The 25,518-nt window shown below is 40.1% G+C and overlaps 1 protein-coding gene across 2 annotated transcripts in view; it reads right to left on the reverse strand.

Moving 5' to 3' along the window:
- Window positions 1–22,455: 22,455 nt before the first annotated feature.
- The window catches only part of SNX7 (sorting nexin 7), a 110,979-nt gene continuing 107,916 nt past the window's right edge, over window positions 22,456–25,518 (reverse strand). The window contains exon 9 of one of the 2 annotated variants that reach the window (XM_070077998.1): window positions 22,456–24,708. In XM_070077998.1, coding sequence (XP_069934099.1) covers window positions 24,583–24,708 — 126 coding nt within the window. In that variant the 3' untranslated portion in view covers window positions 22,456–24,582. The remainder of the gene's footprint in view (window positions 24,709–25,518) is intronic. The other variant, XM_070077997.1, reaches the window with a different exon arrangement.

Here is a 25,518-nt window from a genome sequence, read left to right on the forward strand (position 1 = left end):
ATCTTCATATATATTTTTTAATTTAAAAACAACACCATTTTGGGGGAGATTCTCTTTTTTTAATGTATGTAGAGACTTTCTCTGCAAACTAACATTCAGCAAATCAAATTGTCAACTTGGCTTCATCTCAGCAAAGATGATTAAAATCAGCAAGTAGGCATTTAGGCCATTTCTACCCAAGACATAGCAAATGATGGCTATTGTTTAGCATATGAACATATGGCTCAAGTTAGACTGACCGCCGTGCAGGACTGCTGAGAAAACACACAAACCCAGAGCCGGGGCAGGTTCCTGCAGTGGAAGGCCTACAGCACAGTTCCATCCCTCCTAGTCTCCTGATATCACAATTGGTATATTAAAAATGTTGTTTAATCCTCTCTAATTCAAATTAAACATATCACCCTGGAGCTCCCATGGTCAGTTCTCCTTCCGCTGAACCTCTGTAGTTCTATATTTACGTTCCTGTTTTCTACCTTACAGTGCCTTGCGTAGTAAGTCATCAGAGGGCAATAGCGACTTTTTACATTAGAAAGAGGACATTTTAGCTTACAAGCATGCTAAAGTAAATAACTCCCAGTTCAGAGAAACTTCCCCCATGAAAATAGTTTTATCCAATAGGTGAACATTGAAATATTATTTAAATGATAAATCATATAAAATTATGCAAATGTTCAACATTTTCACAGCAAATTATAATAAATAATAATTCAATAAAATATGATTATAATAAATCATGGTATGTCTAAATGATCAAATTAATGGAAGTAATTAAAGTCAATGTTTAGTTAAAAATTCTTTAATATCAAGTGAAAAAAAAAGACAACTCACATAGCACTATTATACCAGGTAAACAGAATCTTTTCCTAAAAAATTTACTTGAGTAATCATGGCTGCTCCCAGCATATGAATTAGCAGGAAACTGGAGACAGGAACAGAGGCCAGGAATCAAATCCAGGTACTGTGATATGGGACATGGAATTTAAGCTTAACTGGCATCCTAACCACTAGACTAAGCAACTTTGCCCAGAAGATAGCATTCATTATAAATCACAGTGTTAACAGAGGTAACAAGAAATACTAAAATACTGCTTGAGCTTTCTTTTCAGATTTTTTCAGCAAAACTGAAGGATTTTTTCAGACTATTTCCTACTACTTAGAAAGATACTTCAGTGTACTTTACTGGCTACCTCCTGAACCATGAGCTTTCTCAGTATGGCTGGTGGGAAAAGGTGCCTTGTACAGCCCTGCATCACAGCCAGACACTGCTTCGTCTAATCTGCTTAGGTAATTCTTTCCCTGGCCTTAGGAGCTGCCTCACACACACGCATCCCGCAGCACTTTGCTGAAGGCGTGAAGGGGCCTGCCGCCTCTCCCTGGAGTTCTGCTTCTGTGCAGCTGTCTCTTCTCTAGTGCACTGCTGTGAAAACTCTCAGTTCTGTGTCTCCTCTGGCAGGCAGTTGGCCAGGATCGGCCTGGGTTCTGCCTCCAAATGCTATATCCTGGAAACTCTCACAAAAATAAAATAGGAACATTATAAGACTCACATCACTTTGCCCCCATCTCCCAGGGACCACTGGCCCACATTGTTTGATGCCAGCAAGTGGCTTGGTAACTCTTATTTCACATATTCTATCCATTTGTTTATTTTTCAGGCCAGGTGGCAATTTCTTTCCCTTTTGCTCTCTTAGCTGGAAATGGATGTCAATACAGGTATTCATTTTGATCCTAAATGGTAACTTGGAAATCTCAGCATTCTAGATGATGAATAAAACATTCCCACAGAGGCTATGACATCCATGAAGCCATAAACACTCAAATATTCCTTTACAAAACATTTCATGTAAGCAGAAAACAAAAACCATATTGCTTCCACCAGAACCGATTTTTTTTTTTTATGTAATAGACATCACTTTGGGTAAATGCTTCTCACTGTATGTTTGTAAAAATTCTTTTTTAAAATTCATATTTTTCATACTATTCTGTTAGTGTTGTGTTGTTTGTTAAAGGATTATGTATTTATTTTGGCTTTCACTGACAATGAAAGCTCTTCTCAATAGACTATAGATATAAATCCATAAACCATTTATTTTATGAGAGTTCTTCAAAAAGTTCATAGAAAATGGAATTAAAAGATAAGTTAAGGGGCCGGCACTGTGGCACTGTGGATTAAAGTCCTAGCCTGAAGCACCAGCATCCCATATGGGTGCCGGTTCTATTCCTGGCTGCTCTTCTTCTGATCCAGCTCTCTGCTATGGCCTGGGAAAGCAGTGGAAGATGGCCCAGGTCCTTGAGCCCCTGCACCCACGTGGGAGATCTGGAAGAAGCTCCTGGCTCCTGGCTTCGGATTGGCGCAGCTCCGGCCATTGTGGCCATCTGGGGAGTGAACCAGCGAATGGCTCTCTGTCTCTATCTCTCTGTCTCTATCTCTCTCTGTAACCCTGTCTTTCAAATAAATAAAATAAATCTTTAAAAAAAAAGATAAGTTTATGGGGGCCGGTGCTGTGGCACAGTGGGTTAAAGCCCTGGTCTGCGGCAGCAGCATCCCATATGGGCGCCAGTTCTAGTCCTGGCTGCTCCTCTTCCCATCCAGCTCTCTGCTATTGCCTGGGAAAGCAATAGAAGATGGCCCAGGTTCTTGGGCCCCTGCATCTGTGTGGGAGACCAGGAAAAAGCTCCTGGCTCCTGGCTTCGGATCCGCTCAGCTCCGGCCTTTGCAGCCACCTTGGGAGTAAAGCAGCAGATGGAAGACCTCCCTCTCTGTCTCTATCTCTCTCTGTAACTCTGTCTTTCAAATAAATAATAATAAAATAAATCTTTAAAAAAAGGTAAGTTTATGTTGGTGCAAGGAAATCTTTAAATTCATTCATAGTTTTTAATAATATGTATTTCCCATGAATTTTTGAAGCTCCATCATATATTTCTTCTTAAAATCTCGGGATTTTTCCATCTAAACTTAATTTATGAAGATATAGAAACAGAATAAAATAATATAAGTATTATATAATATAGAAAACATAATTATTACATGGAAAAAACATAGTCCAAACCAATTGCTTAGAATGCACCTGCAGGAAAACTAAGATGTTTGACCTGAACTGGCAGCCCGGTTGTTCCAAACTCCATGGCAATTCAGTTAGGTTGGTTGAGCCATTATATGGTGTTGAACTGGAAGGTGGTTTCAGTGAACCAACATTCAAAAAAATGGTTGAACTTGCTGTCCATGTAGTTATAATATCAGGCTCATGTTGGAGACTATGGGTTCGAGAGGATACTAATGAAACAGTTACGAATCTTGGTTTTCCCATAATATTATTCATTAAAGGATTTAGAAGTTACAATAGTGGTAAAACCCCTTAGATGTAAGTGTCTGTGTCATTTGGGGGAAGACAGTTTGTGCGTGCAAATTGTGATATGCATTGCATGCACACATGTAATCAAGACAGGACCTTGAGAGCTTGTTTGGAGGTTCTAACAGGGGAGCGCAGCTACTCGTGTACCCTTGACCGAAGATCAGTCCTCCTCTAGCGGGGAAGGTCGTCCTCTTCAACCAAGCTTCGAGAGGGACGCACATGGAGTGGGGATGGAGGAAGGGGACACCCGCCTAGCCAGCCAGAACAGCCGAATCAACCCTGGCGATCAATGGGGTGACACGTGTCACAGCCAGATCACCCTCACATCCAATTTTTGTGATTTAATGCTATAACTAGTACTCAAAGAGTATTTTACACTTTGTGTTTCTGTGTGGGTGCAAACTGTTGAAAGCTTTACTTAATATATGCTAAATTGATCTGTATATGAGGATAATTGAAAATGAATCTTGATGTGAATAGAAGGGGAGATGGAGCAGGAGAGGGGAGGGTTGTGGGTGGGAGGGAAGGTATGGGGGGAAAAGCCATTGTAATCCATAAGCTGTACTTTGGAAATTTATATTTACTAAATAAAAGTAAAAAAGACAGGAAATCAGAACTACAACTTTGAATTTTCTCCCACTTGGAAAATAAATGGAACACTTAGTTTTGTAGCTAAATTAAGCACACACTAGAAACTGACTAAATATTTATTGGGCTACTGAAAAACTGAAATTGATATCTCAAATGGCATTCAATAAGTGGATTAGCATATTCGTTCTGGATTTACAAAGTATACATTGGTACTTCTTGTCACTGAAATCGTAGTATGCATCACAGTATCATTAGACCTGCTTACAACTTCTTCCTAGTAGAAATAATGGAAGTTTTTCTTAGAATGTTATTAGAAGATTAAGAGATGTAGACAAAGCTGAACTATAAGAACAGCACAGTTTCTTAGAAATCTTGCACTTGAAAGCTGTCTTGGCAGTTGAGCATTCTCTATTCTGTTTCTGATTTCTCTGCTAACTCTAAGTGGTTTTGGTAAGAAAGAAGCCACGCAGACTGGACTGAGCATTAGGAAAGAAGATCATGGTACAGGATGAAGGCAGGAGTGAGGATGAATCCAAAGTAAATGCAATGCCTTGTAGATCCATATCATGTTAGGTTTGGAAAGCACTTTAGCAGTCAGCTAACATATTCTCTAATGTTGTAGATATTGCAGGAAGTGCAGTGACTTTGCACAGAGACAGGAAAGGAGCCCATCAAAGAAAATCAGTTGTTAATAGTTCTTGAAGGGTTATGGGCTTGGAAATAGAGTTTCAAAGTAGCTTTAGTATCTGTGTGTTGGGAAAAGTAGTGTCCCATAAGTATCTAGAACTGGATGAAATGGCTGCTCCTGAAAACTTAATGTAGCAGGTGAACAGAGAACAATAAAGTAATAAGAGAGAAATCTGGGAATCAGCAAATCCTTCAATGCCTAGGGTGTCTTTTCTACCCATACTGGAAACACAGGTCGTATATATTGGAATAGCATACAAATTTTTTATTCTCCTCTTATATATTGTTAAATATCTTTTGGTGAATTAATCATTACACTCATAAATGAAGGTGAGAAAGATGGGAACCAATGCATTGTTCTGCATAAGATTTGTTTGGACATGCTGCAAAATGAGTGGCTCTCAGCCTTCAGAGACAGTGTTTCCTGCACAGTGTGCCTCTCTTCCACTGCTGTGCTACATGTGACACAAAACACAATTAGCCTTTCAGTTGGGCTTTGCATTTCCCTGATCTTCTAACAACTGGGTGTCACATATCTCAATGTATAACCACCCACTCACAACAAGATTATACATTAGACTCTTTGTTATCTACTTTTATGAAAGATTTCTGAACGCTAAAAGGAATAAATTAACTCCGCCAAATTTACAATAAAGCTTCCATCTCTATCTGATAGTTAATATTCGCCTGACTGTACAGTAATCCTGGCAAGAACTAAGCCATTTACATTATCCTAAAAGTAGGAGACCGTGAGCTGTATAATATACATTTGATTCTTAGAGCTACATGGCCATATTTGCTCTAGACTAATATTGTAATAGTATCTAAAGGCAAGCTACTAAGTAACAATTAGAATAAATTTTTCTTAATTTTTGTAAATATAAACCAGGAATGCAAAATCAAATATAACCATTTTGTTTAAATATCTCAGTGTCAATGATTTGGGTTCAGCTTTGCAAGATATTGCCACTTAGATGTTCTTGTAACTGTACCTTCAAAAAACAATTGCACTCTTACACCAAGCCAGCTGCTTCAGGATGTTAGTACACAATGAGAATACAACCATCCTTGAACCCAAGAGAGGCTTAGAAGACACCAAACCTGATGACACCTTGATCTTGGACTTTTAGCTCCAAGAATTGCTGCATCTTGTTATCATAGCCTTGCAAGCTTGTACTATTAGTTGTTAATATTTACTTATTTCTTTCCATCTACTTGAAAGGCAGACTGACAGTGAGGGAAAAAGAGACAGAGAGACAGAGACAGAGACAGAGATCTTCCATCTGTTGGTTCTCTTCCCAACACTCAGGGCAGAGCCAGACTGAAATCAGGAGCCCAGAACTCCATCTGGGTCTCTCACCTGGGTCGCAGGGGCTGAAGCACTTGAGCTGTCATCTGGCATCCTAGAGTGCATTAATAGGAAACTGGACTCATACTAGCATTCCAGTATCAGATGTTTGCACGCCAAGTGGCAGTTTAATCCACTGCACTAAAACACCTACTCCTGTATGCTACTTTTATAGAAAAGAAAAATAACAATTTTTTTTAACTTTTATTTACTGAATATAAATTTCCAAAGTACAGCTTATGGATTACAATGGCTTTCCCCCTCCAATGACTTCCCTCCCACCCGCAACCCTCCCCTTTCCCACTCTCTCTCCCCTTCCATTCATATCAAGATTCATTTTCAATTTTCTTTATATACAGAAGATCAGTTTAGTATACATTAAGTAAAGATTTCAACGGTTTGCACCCACACAGAAACACAAAGTGAAAAATACTGTTTGAGTACTCGTTATAGCATTAAATCACAAGTAAAGATTTCAACGGTTTGCACCCACACAGAAACACAAAGTGAAAAATACTGTTTGAGTACTCATTATAGCATTAATCACAATGTACAGCACAGTAAGGACAGAGATCCTACATGAGGAGTAAGTGCACAGTGACTCCTGTTGTTGACTTAACAAACTGACACTCTTGTTTATGGCATCAGTAATCACCCTAGGCTCCAGTCATGAGCTGCCAAGGCTATGGAAGCTCCCTGAGTTCACCGACTCTGATCATATTTAGACAAGGCCATGGTCAAAGTGGAAGGTCTCTCCTCCCTTCAGAGAAAGGTACCTCCTTCTTTGAAGACCTGTTCTTTCCACTGGGATCTCACTCGTGGAGATCTTTCATTTAGGTCATTTTTTTTTTTTCCCTGAGTGCCTTGGCTTTCCATGCCTGAAATACTCTCATGGGCTTTTCAGCTGGATCCGAATGCCTTTAGGGCTGATTCTGAGGACATCTGCCATTCTATGAGTCTGCTGTGTATCTCGCTTCCCATGTTGGATCGTTCTCCCCTTTTTTATTCTATCGGTTAGTATTAGCAGACACTAGTCTTGTTTATGTGATCCCTTTGACTCTTAGTCCTTTCATTATGATCAATTGTGAATGGAAATTGATCACTTGGACTAGTGAGATGGCATTGGTACATGCCACCTTGATGGGATTGAATTGGAATCCCCTGGTATGTTTCTAACTCTACCGAAAGCTGCAGGAAGTCAATAAATTTGAACAAGGTCAAACAGTATGTTATTCAAATCTAGATCTTAATTCAGAAACCTTATCCATAGTCATTACTTATGAGAGCACCTGGTTGGTTTACTGGCCTAACTAGATCCTGAGTACTTCTATGGTGTCAACAGTTAACAGCTGATGATAACTTTGTTGATCAGTCTTTTTAGACAATGTTCAACAAATTAATATCTAGGCAGTATCAGACAACAGAAACAATTATCCCAAGTTTCGAAAGGACTGAGAATCTGAGGCACTTGTTTCTTGAGAGACACAACCATTTGAGAGATTTATGAGAAATGTTTCACATTATAAGGAAATCTTGGAAACTCTTGGTGACTTAGCCAGCCATGTCAGCCTGTATGCTGAGGCCGAGGCCTCCTTGCCATTCAGCAATGAGCAAAGGCACCACAGAATCCCCAAGAGTTTCTGAATCGCTTCAGGAGCAAGGTGCCCTGAGTTAGGGCAGGGCGACTCCACACTGCGCTCCCTCAGGAAGGGCTCTATTCAGAAGATTTAGCAAGTGCTTCCTTCAAAAACTCTTCAGCATAGTAATGATTAGAGCTGTCATTTATTCAAAATGGACAGAGAACAGCTAAAGAAGAAAAGAAGCATCTTCATTCAGGATGTGAATTATAAAACAATCATGAAGTATGAAGGAGTGTAGACTTATATTACAAAACATTAATTAGACATTATCCCTCCATACATTTGTATATAATGTATACTTAATATCACACATGAAACTGTAACTATATTATATATTGCATTGGATATAATATATTAAAAGGAACATATTACCCAGATATCGAATACTTCTAATTTATTGTTGTTTCTCCCTCCTTACACTGTATGAGGGCAAAGTAATAAGTCTGAATTGTTTAAAAATTTTTAATTATCCTTTTTTATCTTAAAAATTAAATTTCCATTTACTGTCAGGCTAGCTGTCATAACTGTTTTGTTTTTTGATAAACATTTTACACTGAACTCATGCTAATGAACAAGAACTGAGGGGGCCCATGCAGGGTGTGTCTGTGTCTAGCCAAGGAATTGGACGAAGCACCTTCCCTCCCATCCTGCCTCTTTACTCGTTTCTTTTTTTTATTTATTTTATTTTATTTATTTTGTTTTTCTTTTTATTTGAGAGGTAGAGCTACAGACAGAGAGGGAGAGACAGAGAGAAAGGTCTTCCATCTGTTGGTTCACTCCCCAAATGGCTGCAATGACCAGAGCTGGGCCAGTCCGAAGCCAGGAACCAGGAGCTTCTTCCAGGTCCCCCACATGGATGCAGGGACCCAAGCATTTGAGCCATCTTCTGCTGCTTTTCTGGGCCATTAGCTGAGAGCTGGGTCAGAAGAGGGGCATCCAGGACACTAACAGATGCCCATCTGGGATGCTGGGATGCTGGTGCTGCAGACCGAGGCTTAGCCTGCTATGGCACAGTGCCGGCCCCAATCAGCCACTCTTGTGATGGAACTAAGGAAGGTGGCATTTCATGCTCATACAGTATTTGTAGTAAATGCAGCAGAATACTGTATGTAAGGAAAGAATCCACCAAAAGGAGGAAGGAAATTCACTTAAAGTCATATTTGACTATGGAGGGGAGAATGGGGACAGGGGATGAACAGCTCTAATTCTACCTCTGCTTTCAAGTAACTGAGAACAGAACTCAATAATAATTTGTGGGGCCTGGTGCACAGTGAAAATGGGAGTTTTCTTTTTCAAAAACTATCAATACTTCCAAGATGCTGAGAGTAGAACATTGATCCAAGTGTGGGGTCTTGGACCACTAGACCATGAAGGTTGTCTAAAGACCCTGGTTCACAATTTCTTTGAAAGTTCAAAGAATGATTTACTAAGTTAGCGTGTCTTCATGACCCCCTACAGGATTTAAAATTCTATGTCATTACTGTATATTATATTATGAATTTTAGATAGAATTGATTATAATGTTCCCTTATTATAGCAGACGTTTATCATTTTTTGCCTTAAAAGTGAATTAATCACGAAAGTATCTTCTAGTACTTGTAGTGACCTTGTCTTACAGCAGAAAAATGCTAACCTCCTAAATGGAATTCTTGATGATTTCTACCACATATTTCTAAAAGAACATTCAACTAATCTCACCTTCCGGAGGAAAGAAAGAAAGAAAACGAAGTAATTACATATTTCAATCTTAAAGATTAGAAGTGGATAATTACAGTTCTCTGGTTTCATTTTCTATTTTAGCCATTTAAAGTTTATTGAAAGATGCAAATTATGCCATCAAGCCATCTTGAATTCCTTATGTTTTTGTGATATAATAATTAAACAAAAAAAGTTTATCCTGCAAAAGAGCACAGATTTTAGCACAATTTTCTCTTTCAATGTTAGAATCTGAATCCCTTATTGCTGCCTGCATTGCAATAGGACAGAAATACAAAGGAACATGGAACCCCAATAGAAAGAAGGCGTAGAAGAAAGGAAGAAAGCAGGAGGAAGAGGAAAGATGAAAGGAAAATCAAAAGGTGACTGCTGGGATGTTACTCTGAGGAATATTCATATTTTATGAAACCAAAATAAAGTGACTGCAATGACAGTTTAGGAGAAACAAAAAATGGAGGAAGAATCTGTTAGTCCTGAAATAGGAGCCCTGGGCAGGGCCTGAATTCGGGCATGAGACTGAGGCATCCCATAATATGTGGACTCAGGACTGCCTGCTATCCACTGCAGACACATGAGAAGTAGGATTTCTGTACTGGTCACCATAAGCTCTGATGTGACCAGATACTGGCAGTTCCCCACCCCTCATCCAGAGTTCCACTGTTCCTTAGTAACAGAGCTCTGATTTTACTCCACAGAAGCTGTGTGTACAAATAAATGCTAAATTTTCTGAGCCTCTCTTTAAGTGAGAGGTGTTCTGTGAATGGTTCTTGAGCTGTAAATTTTGACTTTTGAATTGTAAGTAAAACTATTTGTTAAGGTTCGCATCGATTTCCTAATTGCCAGGATCGGTAGGTCCATTTCCTTTGTGTTCTCTCAGAAGCCATGCACTGTATTCTGTTTTTTATTTCCTCTTAAATGTTGTCCTTCCTGAGCTTTCAAAGCAAAATTTGGATTTTTTTTCCCTCTCAACATTTTAGCCATTCTTTTCAAATATCCTCTGCTTCGGTCTTAGTTAAATCTCAGTAATCTTTAATCTGAGCTACAGCAACACATTCTTACTTCTCCACCTTCTAACTGAAATGCAGCTCTTCATTTTGCATGCACTGAATATTTTCATATTTCCTCTGTTAACTACAGACTAACCCAGTTTGTGACTAAGAATATGAGGTAGGGAATTAGAGAATAATTATTATTCCTGCGACTGTATTATTCCCAGGATGATCTCGACAAGCAGACTCTGAAACACTGGGGTCTGCTGTAATAAGTAAGCCTATAAAGCTATAAAGTGCCACAGTGGGAAGAACAGAACAGCCACTCTTGGAAATAGTAAGAAAATTCATCAAAGTTTGGAAACCTTGTATGAGCCTTAAGGATGAATAGGAATTTGAAAGACAGGAGGGAAGAAGTCATCCATGGATGGAAAAACATGAGCAAAATTCCAGAAGAGTGAAAGTGTGCCAAGTGTTTGAAGAATGCCAAATTGGTCCATGTATTTGGAATTTAGAGTGGGCAGAGAGAAAAGCATGGAAGGTCCTTTGTGACAGCAGTCTTCAAACTGCCCTGAGGCTACAGAAGGAACATTCCCAAGAGGTACTGTGGTATGGGTAAACTATTTCTACATAGATGATTCCTAAATATATTCCTTTCTAAACCTATTTGTTTGAAAATATCTTGATTTCTTGAAGTCATGCTTAATATTCTTTCCAACTTGTTTTTCTCCCACTTAAATAACAGAGGCATATTTCTTTTATATATTTATATATATATAATATGGAATAAATATGGAATTTTACTATGACCAAATGCCTAGGGATGCAAATCCACTGGTCACTAAACAAAAGGACAATTAAAATATTTTGCAAATATACTGTTGTGTGTGTTATGCAATTAAAATGCTGTATTATCAATGCTGTGATGTTCCAAATAATTATTGATGAGAATTTATTTGATTTTTATTTGATGTTCCTATATCATTGCCACAGAGTGCATTGCTTCAGTGACTGTGTCTCATGGAAGTCAAATGAGTCTATTTTAAGGAATAATGAACGTTGTGATGCTTTATTTATCCAAAAGACAAGCAAGTAGCAAAGCTGATCTACTTACTCACCTCTGCACCTATCCTCCCAACTATCATTCAGCTCATCCTATGACTGTACATCTTAAAACACAATGGGGTAGATATTATTCTCAGGAGAATATGAATTTACATGTTTTTTTACAATTTTATTTAAGGTATACAAATTTAATGTATTTTATGTGTACAGATTTAGGAACATAGTAATACTTCCCACCCTATGCTCCCTCCTATGCATGCTCCAACCCTTCCTCCTCCTTCCTTTCCTAATCCCTCCCTTAATTTTTACAATGATTTAATTTCAGTTTACTTTATATTCATGATTATCCAGCCATACACTAAATAAAGAGTTCAATGATTAGTAAGAAGAAGAAGAAGAACTGTCCCTTAGTAGTACAGACAAGGGCTGTTAACAATCATCAAAGCTCAAAATGCCAATTTCAATCCTATACATCACATTTTAAGTACTTTACCAGTTGACACAAAGAAGGGAAAACATGGTATTTATCTTTTTGGCCCTAGCTTATTTCACTAAGTATAATGGTTTCCAGTTGCATCTGTTCTGTTGCAAAAGATAGTATTTAATTATTTTTTATGGCTGAGTAGTATTCTGCAGTATATATTCCATAATTTCTTTATCCAGTCTTAAACTGATGGACATCTGGGTTGATTCAATATCTTAGCTATTGTGAATTGACTAAACTGCACCAAACATGGGGATACAGATCACTCTTTCATACGCTGATTTCATTTCCTTAGGGTAAATTCCCAGGAGTGGGGCGGTTGGGTCATATGGTAGATCTATTTTCAGATTTCTGAGGTATCTCCATACTGTCTTCCACAATGGCTGTACTAGTTTACCTTCCCACCAACAATGGATTAGGGTACCTTTTTCCCCACATCCTCACCAGCATTTATTTTTTGTTGATTTCTGTATGACAGCCATTCTAATCGGGGTTAGGTGAAACCTCATTGTGGTTTTGATTTGTATTCCCCAGATGGCTAGTGATCCTGAGCATTTTTTCAAGTGTGAGTTGGTCATTTGCTGTTTCTCTTTTGAAAAATATCTATTTAAGTCCTTTGCCCATTTCTTAACTGGATTGTTTATTTTGTTGTTGTGGAGTTTTTTCAGCTCTTTATAGATTATGGAAATTAATCTTTTATCAGTTTTCATAGTTTGCAACTATTTTCTCCTATTCTGTCAATTGCTTTTTCACTTATCTGAGTGTTTCTTTTGTAGAGAAGAAGTTTCTTAGCTTGATGTAATCCCATTTGACTATTTTTGCTTTGCTTGCCTGTGCTTCTAGGGTCTTTTCCAAGAAATCTTTGCTTATGTCAATGGCTTGTGGAGTTTCCTTGAGTTTTTCCCTCTAGTAATTTAATGGTAGCCAATCATAGATTTAGGTCTTTGGTCCATCTTGAGTGGATTTTTGTGTAAGATGCAAGGTAGAGGTATTGTTTCATACTTCTGCATCCAGAGACCCAGTTTCCAAGCACCATCTGTTGAAGAGATTATCCTTTCTATAGGGATTGATTTCAGCTTATTTGTCAAAGATTATTTGGTTGCAGATGTGTGGATTAACTTTTTGGGGTTTCTATTCTGTTCCATTTGTCCACATGTTTATTTTTGTGCCAGTACCTTGCCATTATTAAATTGCCCTAAAATGTACACAAAAATTTGATTTGATTATAACTGCCCTACAGTTATAATGACAGTATTGCCCTACAATTTGAATGTCTAAGTTAGAGAGAGGCAGAGGCAGAGGAGAGAGAGAGAGAGAGAGAGAGGTCTTTCATGCACTGGTTCATTCCCCAAATGGCCACAACGGGCATAACTGGGCTGATCCAAAGCCAAAAGCCAGGAGCTTCTTCCACATCTCCCATGAGGGCACAGGGGCCAAAGCACTTGGGCCATCTTCCACTGCTTTCCCATGCCATAGCAGAGAGCTGTATCAGAAATGGAGCACCTGAGACTCGAACCAGCATGCCGGCACTGCAGGCAGCAGCTTTACCCACTGCACCACAGCGCTAACCCCTGTAGTGTTGAAATTCCTTGCCATTACTAAATTGCCCTAAAATTTACACAAAAATGTGGCCCCTTAAAGTTCCCAGAAGTGCTAACTGGGGTGCCACCTATGCTTCCAGAATTTGGGGCACCATTCAATTTCACCATATGCTTATTAATAAATCCCCAATATTAATAAGCCCAAGAGGGTTCTTGCCTAATATTTAGAGAAGAATTCTAAATACCGGCACAGATAAACGAGGCAGCATGGTACATTTTAAGCTTTTATTTAATGCGAGAGGTATCTAGGAAAGTGAGGGTTTTAGTTCAGGTTGGAGAGAGGGGAAAGTCTGGAAACTAGGGTAGTGTCCACACCACTCAGAGAGCAGGCCAAAGCCATGTGCAGCAAGCACCTTGAGCAGCTATCCACTGCTTATCACCGGCAGCAAAGCAGAGGCAGAGTGCGTTTTAGGACGCTCCCTGCCAATTTATATATTTTCCACAGGGGAGTGGCTTGTGGGCAGGTGGGCACTCAGGTATGGTCAGATAGAGCCTAATGTCACATAGGGGCATGGTGGGGGTATCAGGTAGGGTGTAAGGTCACACAGGGGCATGGCGAAGGTATCAGGTAGGGCAGGAAGTCACACAGGGGCATGGCGAAGGTGTGGTCTTCCAGCTCACAAATCTAATCAATTTTAGCCTGTATGCCTGCCTACTTCATTCCCCCCTCAGAGACTCCAGACCTTAATCATAAGGGGATGTTGATGGGCATCGAGTCACCATCTTCTGTAGCTGCTTCCTGCTTACTAGGGGGGCAGACCCTGCCTCTTCTCGGTCTGGAAGTCTCTGCCTGTCTCATCTAATGAGCTCGCTTCATGAGCTGGGGCTCTTTCAGTCACCGCCATCCTCCATGTCCCCTGCATGGTCATCATTATTCTCAGAAGCTGTTGGGTTCTGAAACATGTAAGTTTGTCAATCACCATGAGCAAGATTGGAATAGCCTCAAGTGTAACTGGTGTGCCCCTTAAAATAGAAAAAACATGTCTAGCCATCTCCCAAACAGTAGGTGGTGGGAGATTTCCACTAGGCAAACTATAAAACCATTTAGCTTGAGCATAGAGGGCTTTGATGTCCCTTTCTGTGAACATACTATTATTTGAGTAAAGGTGACAGATCCCATTGAGCACTGCATACATGCCCCCTTGTTCTATTAACATGAACTCCAAGGCCTGTCTGTTGTCCATAACTACCCTGGACAGGGAGTCTACTAAAATCAGAGCCTGCTGCAGAAGCTGTCCTGAAGTGTAGGCCAGATTACCCATAGCTAAGGTCAGGTTCTTAAAGTTGGTTTCGTAAAACTCTTCTGGGCTGTCACTCTTTACCGCTGAGGAACCCACCAAGGGGTCCTTCTGCCAATAATAGTACCCAGAAAGGACCAAGAGAGGTATGTACATCAGGGGGGCACTGAATTGCAGCATTTCGACGTGGCTAGGACAAGAGTTCTACTTATCTTTCTGCCTTTTGAAGAGGTATTTTAGATCTTCAATTGGCTCACAGGAATAAGCCTATGTACCTGTTGAATCCACCTGTGGAGACTGCTGGGTTATTTTAGATATAAATGAAGGTTCATTGTCACTCTGGAGTGACCATGGGAGTCCAAAGTGTGGCGCGATGTCCTTCAACAAGGCTTTGGACACCTCGTGTGCTTTCTCCGTTCGAGTCGGAAAGGCCTCTATCCATCCTGTAAAAGTATCAATAAAGACTAGAAGGTACCTATAATTTCTTGTTGGGGGCATATTGGTAAAATCAACCTGCCAATCTTCACCTGGGTATGTTCCCCTCCTCTGCACAGGAGTCAACAGGAGAGGTGGCCTTACATGGCCAGGGTTATTTTGTAAACATAGTGGGCAAGAGCAAGTCACTCCCTTTATGACCGTATTTAGTCCCTTTCCTCCAAAAGCTCAGGAGACCAGTTGTACTAAGGCATCTCTTCCCAAGTGGGTAGAGTTGTGTATCACCTTAATAATTTCCATTGAGTGGCCATTGGTAGCATAATTCTATGATTTAGCATCCACCATCCATTTGCGTTTTCAGTATAACCTCGCTGTTGGGCCCATTCATTCTCAGGCTCTGTATAGTGAGGTTCCTTAGCCACTTCCACAGATTGAGGTATAAGGACCATTTCCAAACTCTCCTGTGTAGCTGCTCTTTTTGCTGCTCTATCTGCTAACACATTTCCCTGGTTAACATAATTATCTCCCTTCTGATGTCCCTTGCAGTGGATGACATCCACTTCTAAGGGCTCCAGTACTGCCTGAAGTAGAGCCAGTATCTTTTTTCCGCATTTAACAGGGAAATTCTTTGCAGTCAGTAAGCCCCTCTTTCCAGATTGCTGCATGTGCATGTAACACAAAGAAAGCATATCTGGAATCTGTATATATATTAACTCGCTGGCCTTTTCCCAGTTGTAAAGCCCTAGTCAACGCAATAAGCTCTGCCTTTTGGGCTGAAGTATTGTATGGTAGCGCTTGGGCTTCTATCGTCTGAATAAGATCCACTACGGCATAGCCTGCCTTTCTAACTCCTTCCTTCATATACTTGCTGCCATCAGTAAACCATTCAGCATCTGGATTTTCCAGGGGCTCATCTCGTAGGTCTGGCTACTAGAGTACACCTGCCTACTTCAGTGTGTCTTGAAGTCTGATATTGTGATGCTTCTGGCTCTGTTTTTGTTGTATAAGATTGCTTTAGTTATTGAGGGTCTCTTGTGCTTCCATATGAATTTTAGTATCAGTTTTTCTAGATCTGAGAAGAATGTTGCTGGTATTTTGATTGGGATTGCATTCAATCTGTAAATCACTGTTGGTAGTATGGGCATTTTGATGATACTGATTTCTTCAACCAAATTTCTCTATGCACATATTGAAATAATCATATTGTTTTTATTCTTCAGTTTGTTAACGTGATGTTTCACATTTATTGATTTGTAAATATTGAAACATCCCTGCATACTAGGGATAAATTTCACTTGGCCTGGGTGAATGATCTTTTCAATGTGTTGTGGGATTTTATTGGTTAATTTTTTTTTAGAATTTTTGCATCTATGTTCATCAGGCATATTAGTTTATTATATATTAGTTCTCTTTTTTTTGTATCTTTTTATAATTTAGGAATTAAGGTTATGCTGACCTCATCAAAGGAGTTTGAGAGGATCCCTTCCCTTTCAATTGTTTTGAATAGCTTGAAAAGAATTTGAATTATTTCTTTTTTTTAAAAAAAAAGATTGTGGGGAGCAAACCGGACTAGACTGAGTTACTGGAATTAAGACTTATTCTATGCATCTGCTCTCCCACAATATGGCGCTGGGAGAGAAGTAAACAGCTTCCGCACAGCTGCCTCCAGTTCAACCAATAAACTGTAGGACTTGCTACTGATTGGAGGAGAGCAGCGTACTCGGCGTGTGGGCAGCCGAGTTGGGATTGGCGGAGGAGGACTATAAAGGAGGAGAGAGACGGCATGCACGAGGAACATCTAAGGGGAACATCTAAGGGGAACACCTGTGCAGCCCCCAGAGAGCCGGCCGGCGGTGTGCCGCTCCCCTGCGGAAGTGGGGAATGTGGCCAGGGGGAACTGCCCTTCCACGGAGGTGGAAGGGATAGTAGCCAACCCGGGAAGAACCAGCAGCAAACCCGGGGAGGGCCGAGCAGACGAAAGAACAGCGCAGGGTCCTGTGTCGTTCCTCCACGAAGAGGGGGAGCGACATAATGGTGCCGTGACTCGGATATGAAGCCTAGGCAGGGTTTAGTGTCGTTCCTCCACGAAGACGGGGAGCGACAAAAGATTTATTTATTTATTTGAGAGCAGAGTTACAGAGAGGCAGAGGCAGAAGCAGAGTGAGAGAGAGAGATCTCCCATCCACTGGTTCACTTCTCAAATGGCTGCAAAGACCAGAGATGGGCTGTTCCAAAGCCAGGAACCAGGAATTTCTTCAGGATCTCCCATGCAGGTGCAGGGGCACAAGAACCTGCTTTCCAGGCCATAGCAGGTAGCTGGATCAGGAGTGCCAGAACTCCACTGAACTGGTGCCCAAATGGGATGCTGGCACTTCAGGCTGTGGTTCTACCTGCTATGCCACAGTGCTGGCCCCAAATTAGTTCTGCTTTAAAAGCCTGGTAGAATTCAGCAGTGATGCCATCTGGTCCTGGGTTTTCCTTTGTTGGGGGCTTTTTGGGTTTAGTTTTGTCTTTCCTCCTACCAATTTTGATATTGTTTTTCTTGGTCCATGAGATGCATTGATAGCTCATTTATTTGATACCCTTCCAATTTCTTGATGTAGGCACCAACTGCTATAAACTTTCCTCTTAACACTGCTTTTGCTCTACCCTGTAAGTTTTGATAGGTCGTATTGTCATCTTCATTCATTCCCAGAATTTTTTTTATTTCCTTTTTGATTTCTTCTATGACCTACTGTTCATTGAGGAGCATATTGTTAAGTTTTCATATGTTCTAAAGATTCTTGAATTGTTAATTTCCAGCTTCATTCTATTGTGGTCAGAAAAGATGCATGGCATAATTTCAATGTTTTTGAATTTGCTGAGACTTGACTTACGGCCTAGCAAATGATCTGTCCTAGAAATTCTATGTGCTGATGAAAATAATGTGTATTCTACAACTGTGGGATGAAATGTTTTGTAGATATCACTTAGGTCCGTTTGGCCCATAGTATAGATCAGATATGTTGTTTCTTTGTTGATTTTCTTTCTGGTTGATCTGTCCATTGATGAAAGTGGGGTGTTGAAGTTCCTCATTACTATTGTATTGGAGTCAATGTCTCTCTTTAGATCCAAGAATATTTATTTTAAATTGCCAGTTGCCCTGGGGTTGGGTGCATATATGTTTATGGTAGTAACATCATCCTGTTGAATGGATCCCTTGATCATTACATAACGCCCTTTATTGTCTCTTTAACAGTTTTTGTGTTAAAGTCCATTTTGTCTGCTATTACAATGGCTACAACTGCTCATTTTTGCTTTCCATTTGCATGGAATACCTTTTCCATCCTTTCACTTCCAGTCTGCACATATCTTTCTTGGTGAGGTATGTTTCTTATAGGTAGCAATTAGATGGGTTTTGTTTTTTAACCCATTTAGCCAACCTGTATCTTTTATTTGAACTGAGAAAATTCTGACTGATTTACGATGAGGGCTGACTTTGCACATTAGGATGTATGTTAGATGTTTTCCATAAACTGAATGAGCCGTCTGTAACCATGAGGTTCTAAGAAAATGTGTTTACGATATATCAGATCAAAGCATTTTAACAAAAATTATTGTAATGGCAATTTACTAAAATTTGCAATAACCGCATTTTCCCAAACCTTTCTTTTTAACAAAGCTTCCTAAGTGAAACAATAATAGAATGAGTAGTTGTTATTAAATAAATTTTAGAAAAATGTATTTTCTAAACTTTCTGAAATTCGAACTAGAAGACAGGCGACAGTGACTTAGACATCAGCCAATTCTGAGGTTTAGATCTCCTTCCAAGAGAAAACCTGCTATGAGAAGTCTGGTTAGCAGGCACCTCTCACTGCCACCTCTTCACATCCACTGTGGTGTGCACAAGAAGTTGGCTTTCCCAGACTGCTTGTGGCCAGGGCATGAACCTGACACAGGTACTAGAACCAAGTCACTGCTGCCAACCTAGGACTCTCCCAGCAGGAAAATTTTCATCCAGCTTTTCCAGTTTAAGAATGTCTTAGACTGTGATGTATTCTGAGGTCCTTCAAAAGCAGTTTCTCACCACCCATTTCTCCTTTCATAGGTCATGGGCTACACTTCAGTTTGAAGCATTTCTCTGTCCCCTTTTTATCTTTTGTAGATATACCCTACACAAATTTTTGTCTTTGAGACTATGTCCCTCTCAGACAGTCTACTAGGAGGACATCAACTCCTTTGCTGGTTCTTCATTTTCAACAAATTTGAGAGGGTCTAATCATATACTCTACTGATAAAAATAAAATTAATGCATTTTTATAATAAATCCAGAGGGGACAGTGTTGTGGCATAGTGGATTAAGTCGCAGTCTGCAAAGACAGTGTTTTATGGGTGCCTGTTTAAGTCCCAGTTGCTCTACTTCTTATTCAGCTCCCTGCTAATGTGCCTGAGGAAGCAGCAGATGTTCCAAGTATGTGGGTCCCTGAACCCACGTGGAAGACTTGGATGAAGCACCTGACTCCTGACTGCAGCCTGGCCCAGCCCTGACTGTTGTGGCCATTTGGGGAGTGAACCAGTATATGGAAGTGCTGAAGCTCTCTCTCTCTCTCATGTGCTCTCTCTCTCTCTCTCTCTTTCTGTGTGTGTGTGTGTGTGTGCTTTTCCTAACTTTCAAATAAATAATAATAAAAACCCAGGAGTGGGCTCAATAGAATAAGAGCAATTGAGTAATCTCTTTCCCCTTGTTTGGGGTTAGCTCAGAAACTTGGCCCAAAGCCAATTGCTGTGTGAGAAAATGGTCCCTGGGATTGGTTCAAGGTGGGCATCAATCTGGGGAAAGGAGACACGTTGAGAATTTTATTGTCTACTGTTGGAAAGAGTATTTTTATTTTATTTTTTTATTTAGTAAATATAAATTTCCAAAGTACAGTTTATGGATTACAATGGCTCCCCCCCCATAATTTCCCTCCCACTTGCACCCCTCCCATCTCCTGCTCCCTCTCCCATTCCATTCACATCAAGATTCATTTTCAATTTTCTTTATATACAGAAGATTGATTTAGTATGTATTAAGTAAAGATTTCATCAGTTTGCACCCACACAGAAACACAAAGTGTTAAAATACTGTTTCAGTACTAGTTATAGCATTACTTCACATTGGACAACACATTAAGGACAGATCCCACATGAGAAGTAAGTACAGTGACTCCTGTTGTTGACTTAACAGTTTGACACTCTTGTTTATGGCGTCAGTAATCTCCCTAGGCTCTAGTCATGAGTTGCCAAGGCTATGGAAGCCTTTTGAGTTTGCCGACTTTGATCTTATTCCAACAGGGTCATGGTCAAAGTGGAAGTTCTCTCCTCCCTTCAGAGAAAGGTACCTCCTTCTTTGATGGCCCCGTTCTTTCCACTGGGATCTCACTCGCAGAGATCTTTCATTTAGGTTTGTGTTTTTTTTTGTTTTTTTTTTTTTTTTGCCAGAGTGTCTTGGCTTTCCATGCCTAAAATGCTCTCATGGGCTCTTCAGCCATATCTGAATGCCTTAAGGGCTGATTCTGAGGCCACAGTGTTATTTAGGACATCTGCCATTCTATGAGTCTGCTGTGTATCTGCTTCCCATGATGGATCATTCTCTCCCTTTTTGATTCTATCAGTTAGTATTAGCAGACACTAGTCTTGTTTGTGTGATCCCTTTGACTCTTAGACCTATCAGTGTGATCAATTGTGAACTGAAATTGAGAACTTTGACTAGTGAGATGGCATTGGTACATGCCACCTTGATGGGATTGTATTGGAATCCCCTGGCACGTTTCTAACTCCACCATTTGGGGCAAGTCAGATTGAGCATGTCCCAAATTGTACATCTCCTCCCTCTCTTATTCCCACTCTTATATTTAACATGGATCAATTTTCAGTTAAAATTTAAACACCTAAGAATAATTGTGTGTTAATTACAGAGTTCAACCAATAGTACTAGAACAAAACAAAGAAAAAATACTAAAATGGATAAAGTATTACATTGTACATCAACAATCAAGACAAGAGCTGATCAAGTCACTGTTTCTCATAGTGTCCATTTTATTTTTAAAAATTAAGAACCATTGGAGGAAACAGTTTCTAACTTCCTCTTTATATTGTGTATGTGAATATGAAACTAAAAATCACAAAGTCATTTCAAGCTGTGAGGAAAATAAGCCACAAAGCAAAGTTTTCTCACAGATGTGGAAATGGTAGAGAATCAGAACTGGAGCAAGTAGATTAAGCTCATCCTAAAGTCACTCAATTTACAGACTTCCTAATTAAACAAGGACACATTTCTACCCTGTTTATACCTGTAATTACAGTCAAGGCATCCCACTCATTTTGACAGTGTCATTTTTCCACTTATATCGAATCCTGTCCTGAATGCAACTTGGGCCTCTCCTCCACTGAGAGGATCCTGAACATCTTGGAACTGGCATGTGGCTACTTCCTTAGGCCACCTTAGTGCTTGGAATTTTTTTCGTTGCTAAGCTCATTTCCCCAACTACATCTCTGTCTCTGGTCCCAACAATTTTCCTATCATTCAACATTTTTCAAACTCAGCAGATGCTTAAGATTTTGAGATTATGGCCAAGATACATACATAAAGTAATTAACTTTGAAGCTTATTCTTCTACTTAGTTATTTTTCACTAATAGGCACATATGCATAAACACACTTGTCTAAATATGTGCACACATTTACGTGTAAACACATACAATTATGTGTCTCTACATGTCTATATATCACATTTGAAATCTTTCCTACTATATGTCCAGTGTATCACAGATGGATGGGTAAGACTAGAGAACAGCAAGTGATGGAACCGTTGCAGAGATCTCCTGGGCCCCACCGTCTCATTAATTAACGTTTTCATTTCTAAAACTCGAGGTCATTCCAGGTATGGTTTCAGGAAACAGGTCAGTGAGTTGCCTAGAGGTCAATGGTAGCAGCTTTGTATTAGTAATTATGAAAGTATCTCAATATTTTCATGAAAAATATAGCTGTACTAGTGTAAACCACCATGGAAATTCACACTGGTTATGTCAGTTTACAGTGTGCTCTCAAGAACTGTTGTCACTTCCACTGATGCTCTTACGGATGAGTTAGCCTCCTCCTTCACCCTGTCCTTCTGCTGTTCCTCGCTTGCTTATATTTGCACCTTTTCATTTATTATCAAGGAACTAATAAAACCATCCTGTTTGGGCCCCTTATTTTTGCATAATAGTGTCAGCCAACTTCTGGCAGTTGCTCAGAATTCCAAAAAAAAAAAAAAAAAAAAAAAACAGTACGTTTAAACAAGTCATCTTGAGGGACCCCTTCTTTCTGTCATTACATTCTAGACAGCCTGGTTTTCTTTCACTTGCTCCTCCACATTAAACTTTTCCCAATCTCAGAGACTTTGCATGTGCTGCCTCACTGATCCCCAGTCTACTCCACTTTGCCTGTGCCAGTTCTTATTCTCTGGGTCTTCAGTAGTATTTCTTCATTGACTAAATAGCCCAGGCTGGGACAGGCTGAAGACAGGAACCAAAACTCTGTCAAGGTCTCCTATATAGGTGGCAGGAAGCCAAGTACTTGGGCCATCATCCCTTGCATTCCCAGACTCATTAGCAAGGAGCTGGATTGGATTGGAGCAGCCAGGACTTGTATCAACACAGCGATTTGAGATGCCAGTGTTGCAAGAGGCATCTTAACCTGCTGTGCCACAATACCAGCCCCTGTAGTTATGCAATGTTATCTATTGAATTGTGATTCCTAAAAAGAGACACATTGAAGTCCTAACCCTTCATACTGGGAAACATGACCCTATTTCAATACTGAGTCTTAATTTGAGTTATCAAGTTCAAGAGAGGTAACTGAAATTGTCCCTAATCTACAATGACTAGTGCAATTGTTAAAAGTGAAAATTTGGATGCAGAGACACATACACATACTTCCCCAAGGGAGAAGAAAACCACGTGACTGGAGTCACATGCATCTAACAGTCAAGGCACCTTAAGTATCAACAGCAAACACGAAATGCTGCAGAGGCAAGGAAGGAGTCTCCAGTAGAGCCATTAGGAAAAGCAAGGCCTTGCAGACCAGGGTACTAAGAATCCATAAGGACTAATACATACATTAGTTTATGTTCATTAGTTGTTATATAATATCCATCTCCTCGTTAGACTTTTAGCTTTATGAGGTGACCGCATATCTGTTTTATTTACCATTTTTTAAAAAAGATTTTATTTATTTTATTTGAGAGTTAGAGTTACAACGAGAGGGAGAGACAGAGAGAAAGGTCTTCCTTCCATTGGTTCACTCTCCAAATGGCCGCAATGGCTAGAGCTGGGCCAATCCAAAGCCAGGAGACAGGTGCTTCTTCCCAGTCTCCCACATGGGGGCAGGGGCCCAAGGACACGGGCCTTCTTCCACTGCTTTCCCAGGCCATAGCAGAGGGCTGGACTGGAAGTGGAGCAGCCAGGACTAGAACTGGCACCCATATGGGATGCTGGTGCCACAGGTGGAGGATTAAGCTACTGTGCCATGGCACTGGCCCTGATTTACCAATATTGTTTACAATAGCACAGGTAGTAGTGTTTTGAATTGATTGGTAGTGGAATATTTCTGCAAGTAGGGAATTACTAGATGAGTGGGTATATGGTTGATATTGTAATACAAAGTGTTTCAAAAGATTTTAAAATCTCAGATTGTTCAGATAAGCCACCTGGTAGCAATAATAATTTAAATTTCATTTTGGTAATCATAATACTTCAAGTAGGAAGAGTAATTTTTTGATGCATAATTATCAAATGCCTCATTTAACCAGCTCTGATTAGTTATTAAATTGCATGTTCTGGGATGATTCCCCATAAAATGAGAAAGCATCATTCTTCTGATGTTACCAAAAGATTACCCTGTCATGATTTAAAATAAAAAACACAAATGATCTCTTCAACCTCCGTGACTTACACCAAGAGAAATATGAACAGGAACTATTGAAGTTCACATTTCTCTCTGGAATATATGTAATCACAGTCTTAAATAATCACACACACTAAAGTAATAACAACTATGTAAATAGTTGGCCCTTTTTAAAGTATCTCAATGGACTGTTGCAGTGGATTCGTTCTGAGAGGAGGAGTGTGGTGGGGGCAAGAGGTGTGGAGTCACCACACAGACCCTGGGAGTTGGGTGAAAGCAGGCCTGAGGTGAGCTGTCCGCAGACTCGTTTATTTCAGTTGGTACAGCAGCTTAAATAGTCAAGGCAGACAATCTGGTCAAGAGGAGGTTTATGCCCTAACCAATCACAGCCTGTTGTCAGGCAGTATCCGAAGCTATCCAATCACAGCATGTTGCCAGGCAGGTTTCATTGCCAATGGTTTCCAAAGCCATCCAATCGCAGCCTGTTGCCAGGCAGGCTCCGTTTGCCATGTGGGTTTCAAATCCATCCAATCACAGTCTGTTGCCAGGCAGGTTCCATTGCCAGGTGGGTTTCGAAGCCATTCCTGAGTAACTGACACTCGCTTGCCAGCAGCCATCTTGGCATGGCCTTCTCATTCCACCACAATGAACAATAACCTTATGAACAAAAACATAAATACCTGGGGGAACTGTAACACATGAAGACAAGATAATTTACGGCATGCAGTTGGCCTCCTTTGTTATTGATTTTTTAGAAATGTAGACAGACAGAGAGAGCTCCCATCCACTGGTTCACTCCCCAAATGCCTTCAACAGCAGGCACTGAACCTGCCAAAGCAAGGAGCCGAAACTCAGTCAGATCTTGCATTTGGGTGATATGGACCCAAATACTTGAGCCACTACTTGCTGCTTCCTAGGTTCTGCACTGTTAGGAAGCCTGAATCAGCTATAGCTGGGATTCAAACCCAAGCTCTTGTTATGACATAAAGATGCCTTAACCATCATCTTAACTACTAAGCCAAACACCCATCCCTGCTCTAAATTTATTTTTAATTCATATTTCCACCACTTATTATACATATTCACCTATCTCACATACACCTATGTACATAAGCATGAATTTAAATATGAATTTATTTTTATATGTATATGTATCCCTTACTTACTGAACATTTCTTACTATGATATGCTTTAGCAAATAGAGTCATTAGCCTAATCTCAGAATTCACTCATGGAAGCATTAGAATTCAAGTATTTAGTGGCTAACAAGGGAAAGCTAATACAGCACTTAATATGTTTTAGCATCAAAGTAAGTAGTCAAAGTCAGCTGTGTGTAATTTGTACTTTATTCTTATTCTTCCTAGCAAAGTAGATCTTGAAGGTTAATTTCCCCTTTCCACAGATGGGAAACTGAGGCCTAGCACAGTTAACTCCCAAGCCCCAAGTTTTAAATGTAGTGATGTTTCC

Source organism: Oryctolagus cuniculus, chromosome 7, assembly GCF_964237555.1.
Source record: "Oryctolagus cuniculus chromosome 7, mOryCun1.1, whole genome shotgun sequence".
Taxonomy (NCBI): domain Eukaryota; kingdom Metazoa; phylum Chordata; class Mammalia; order Lagomorpha; family Leporidae; genus Oryctolagus; species Oryctolagus cuniculus.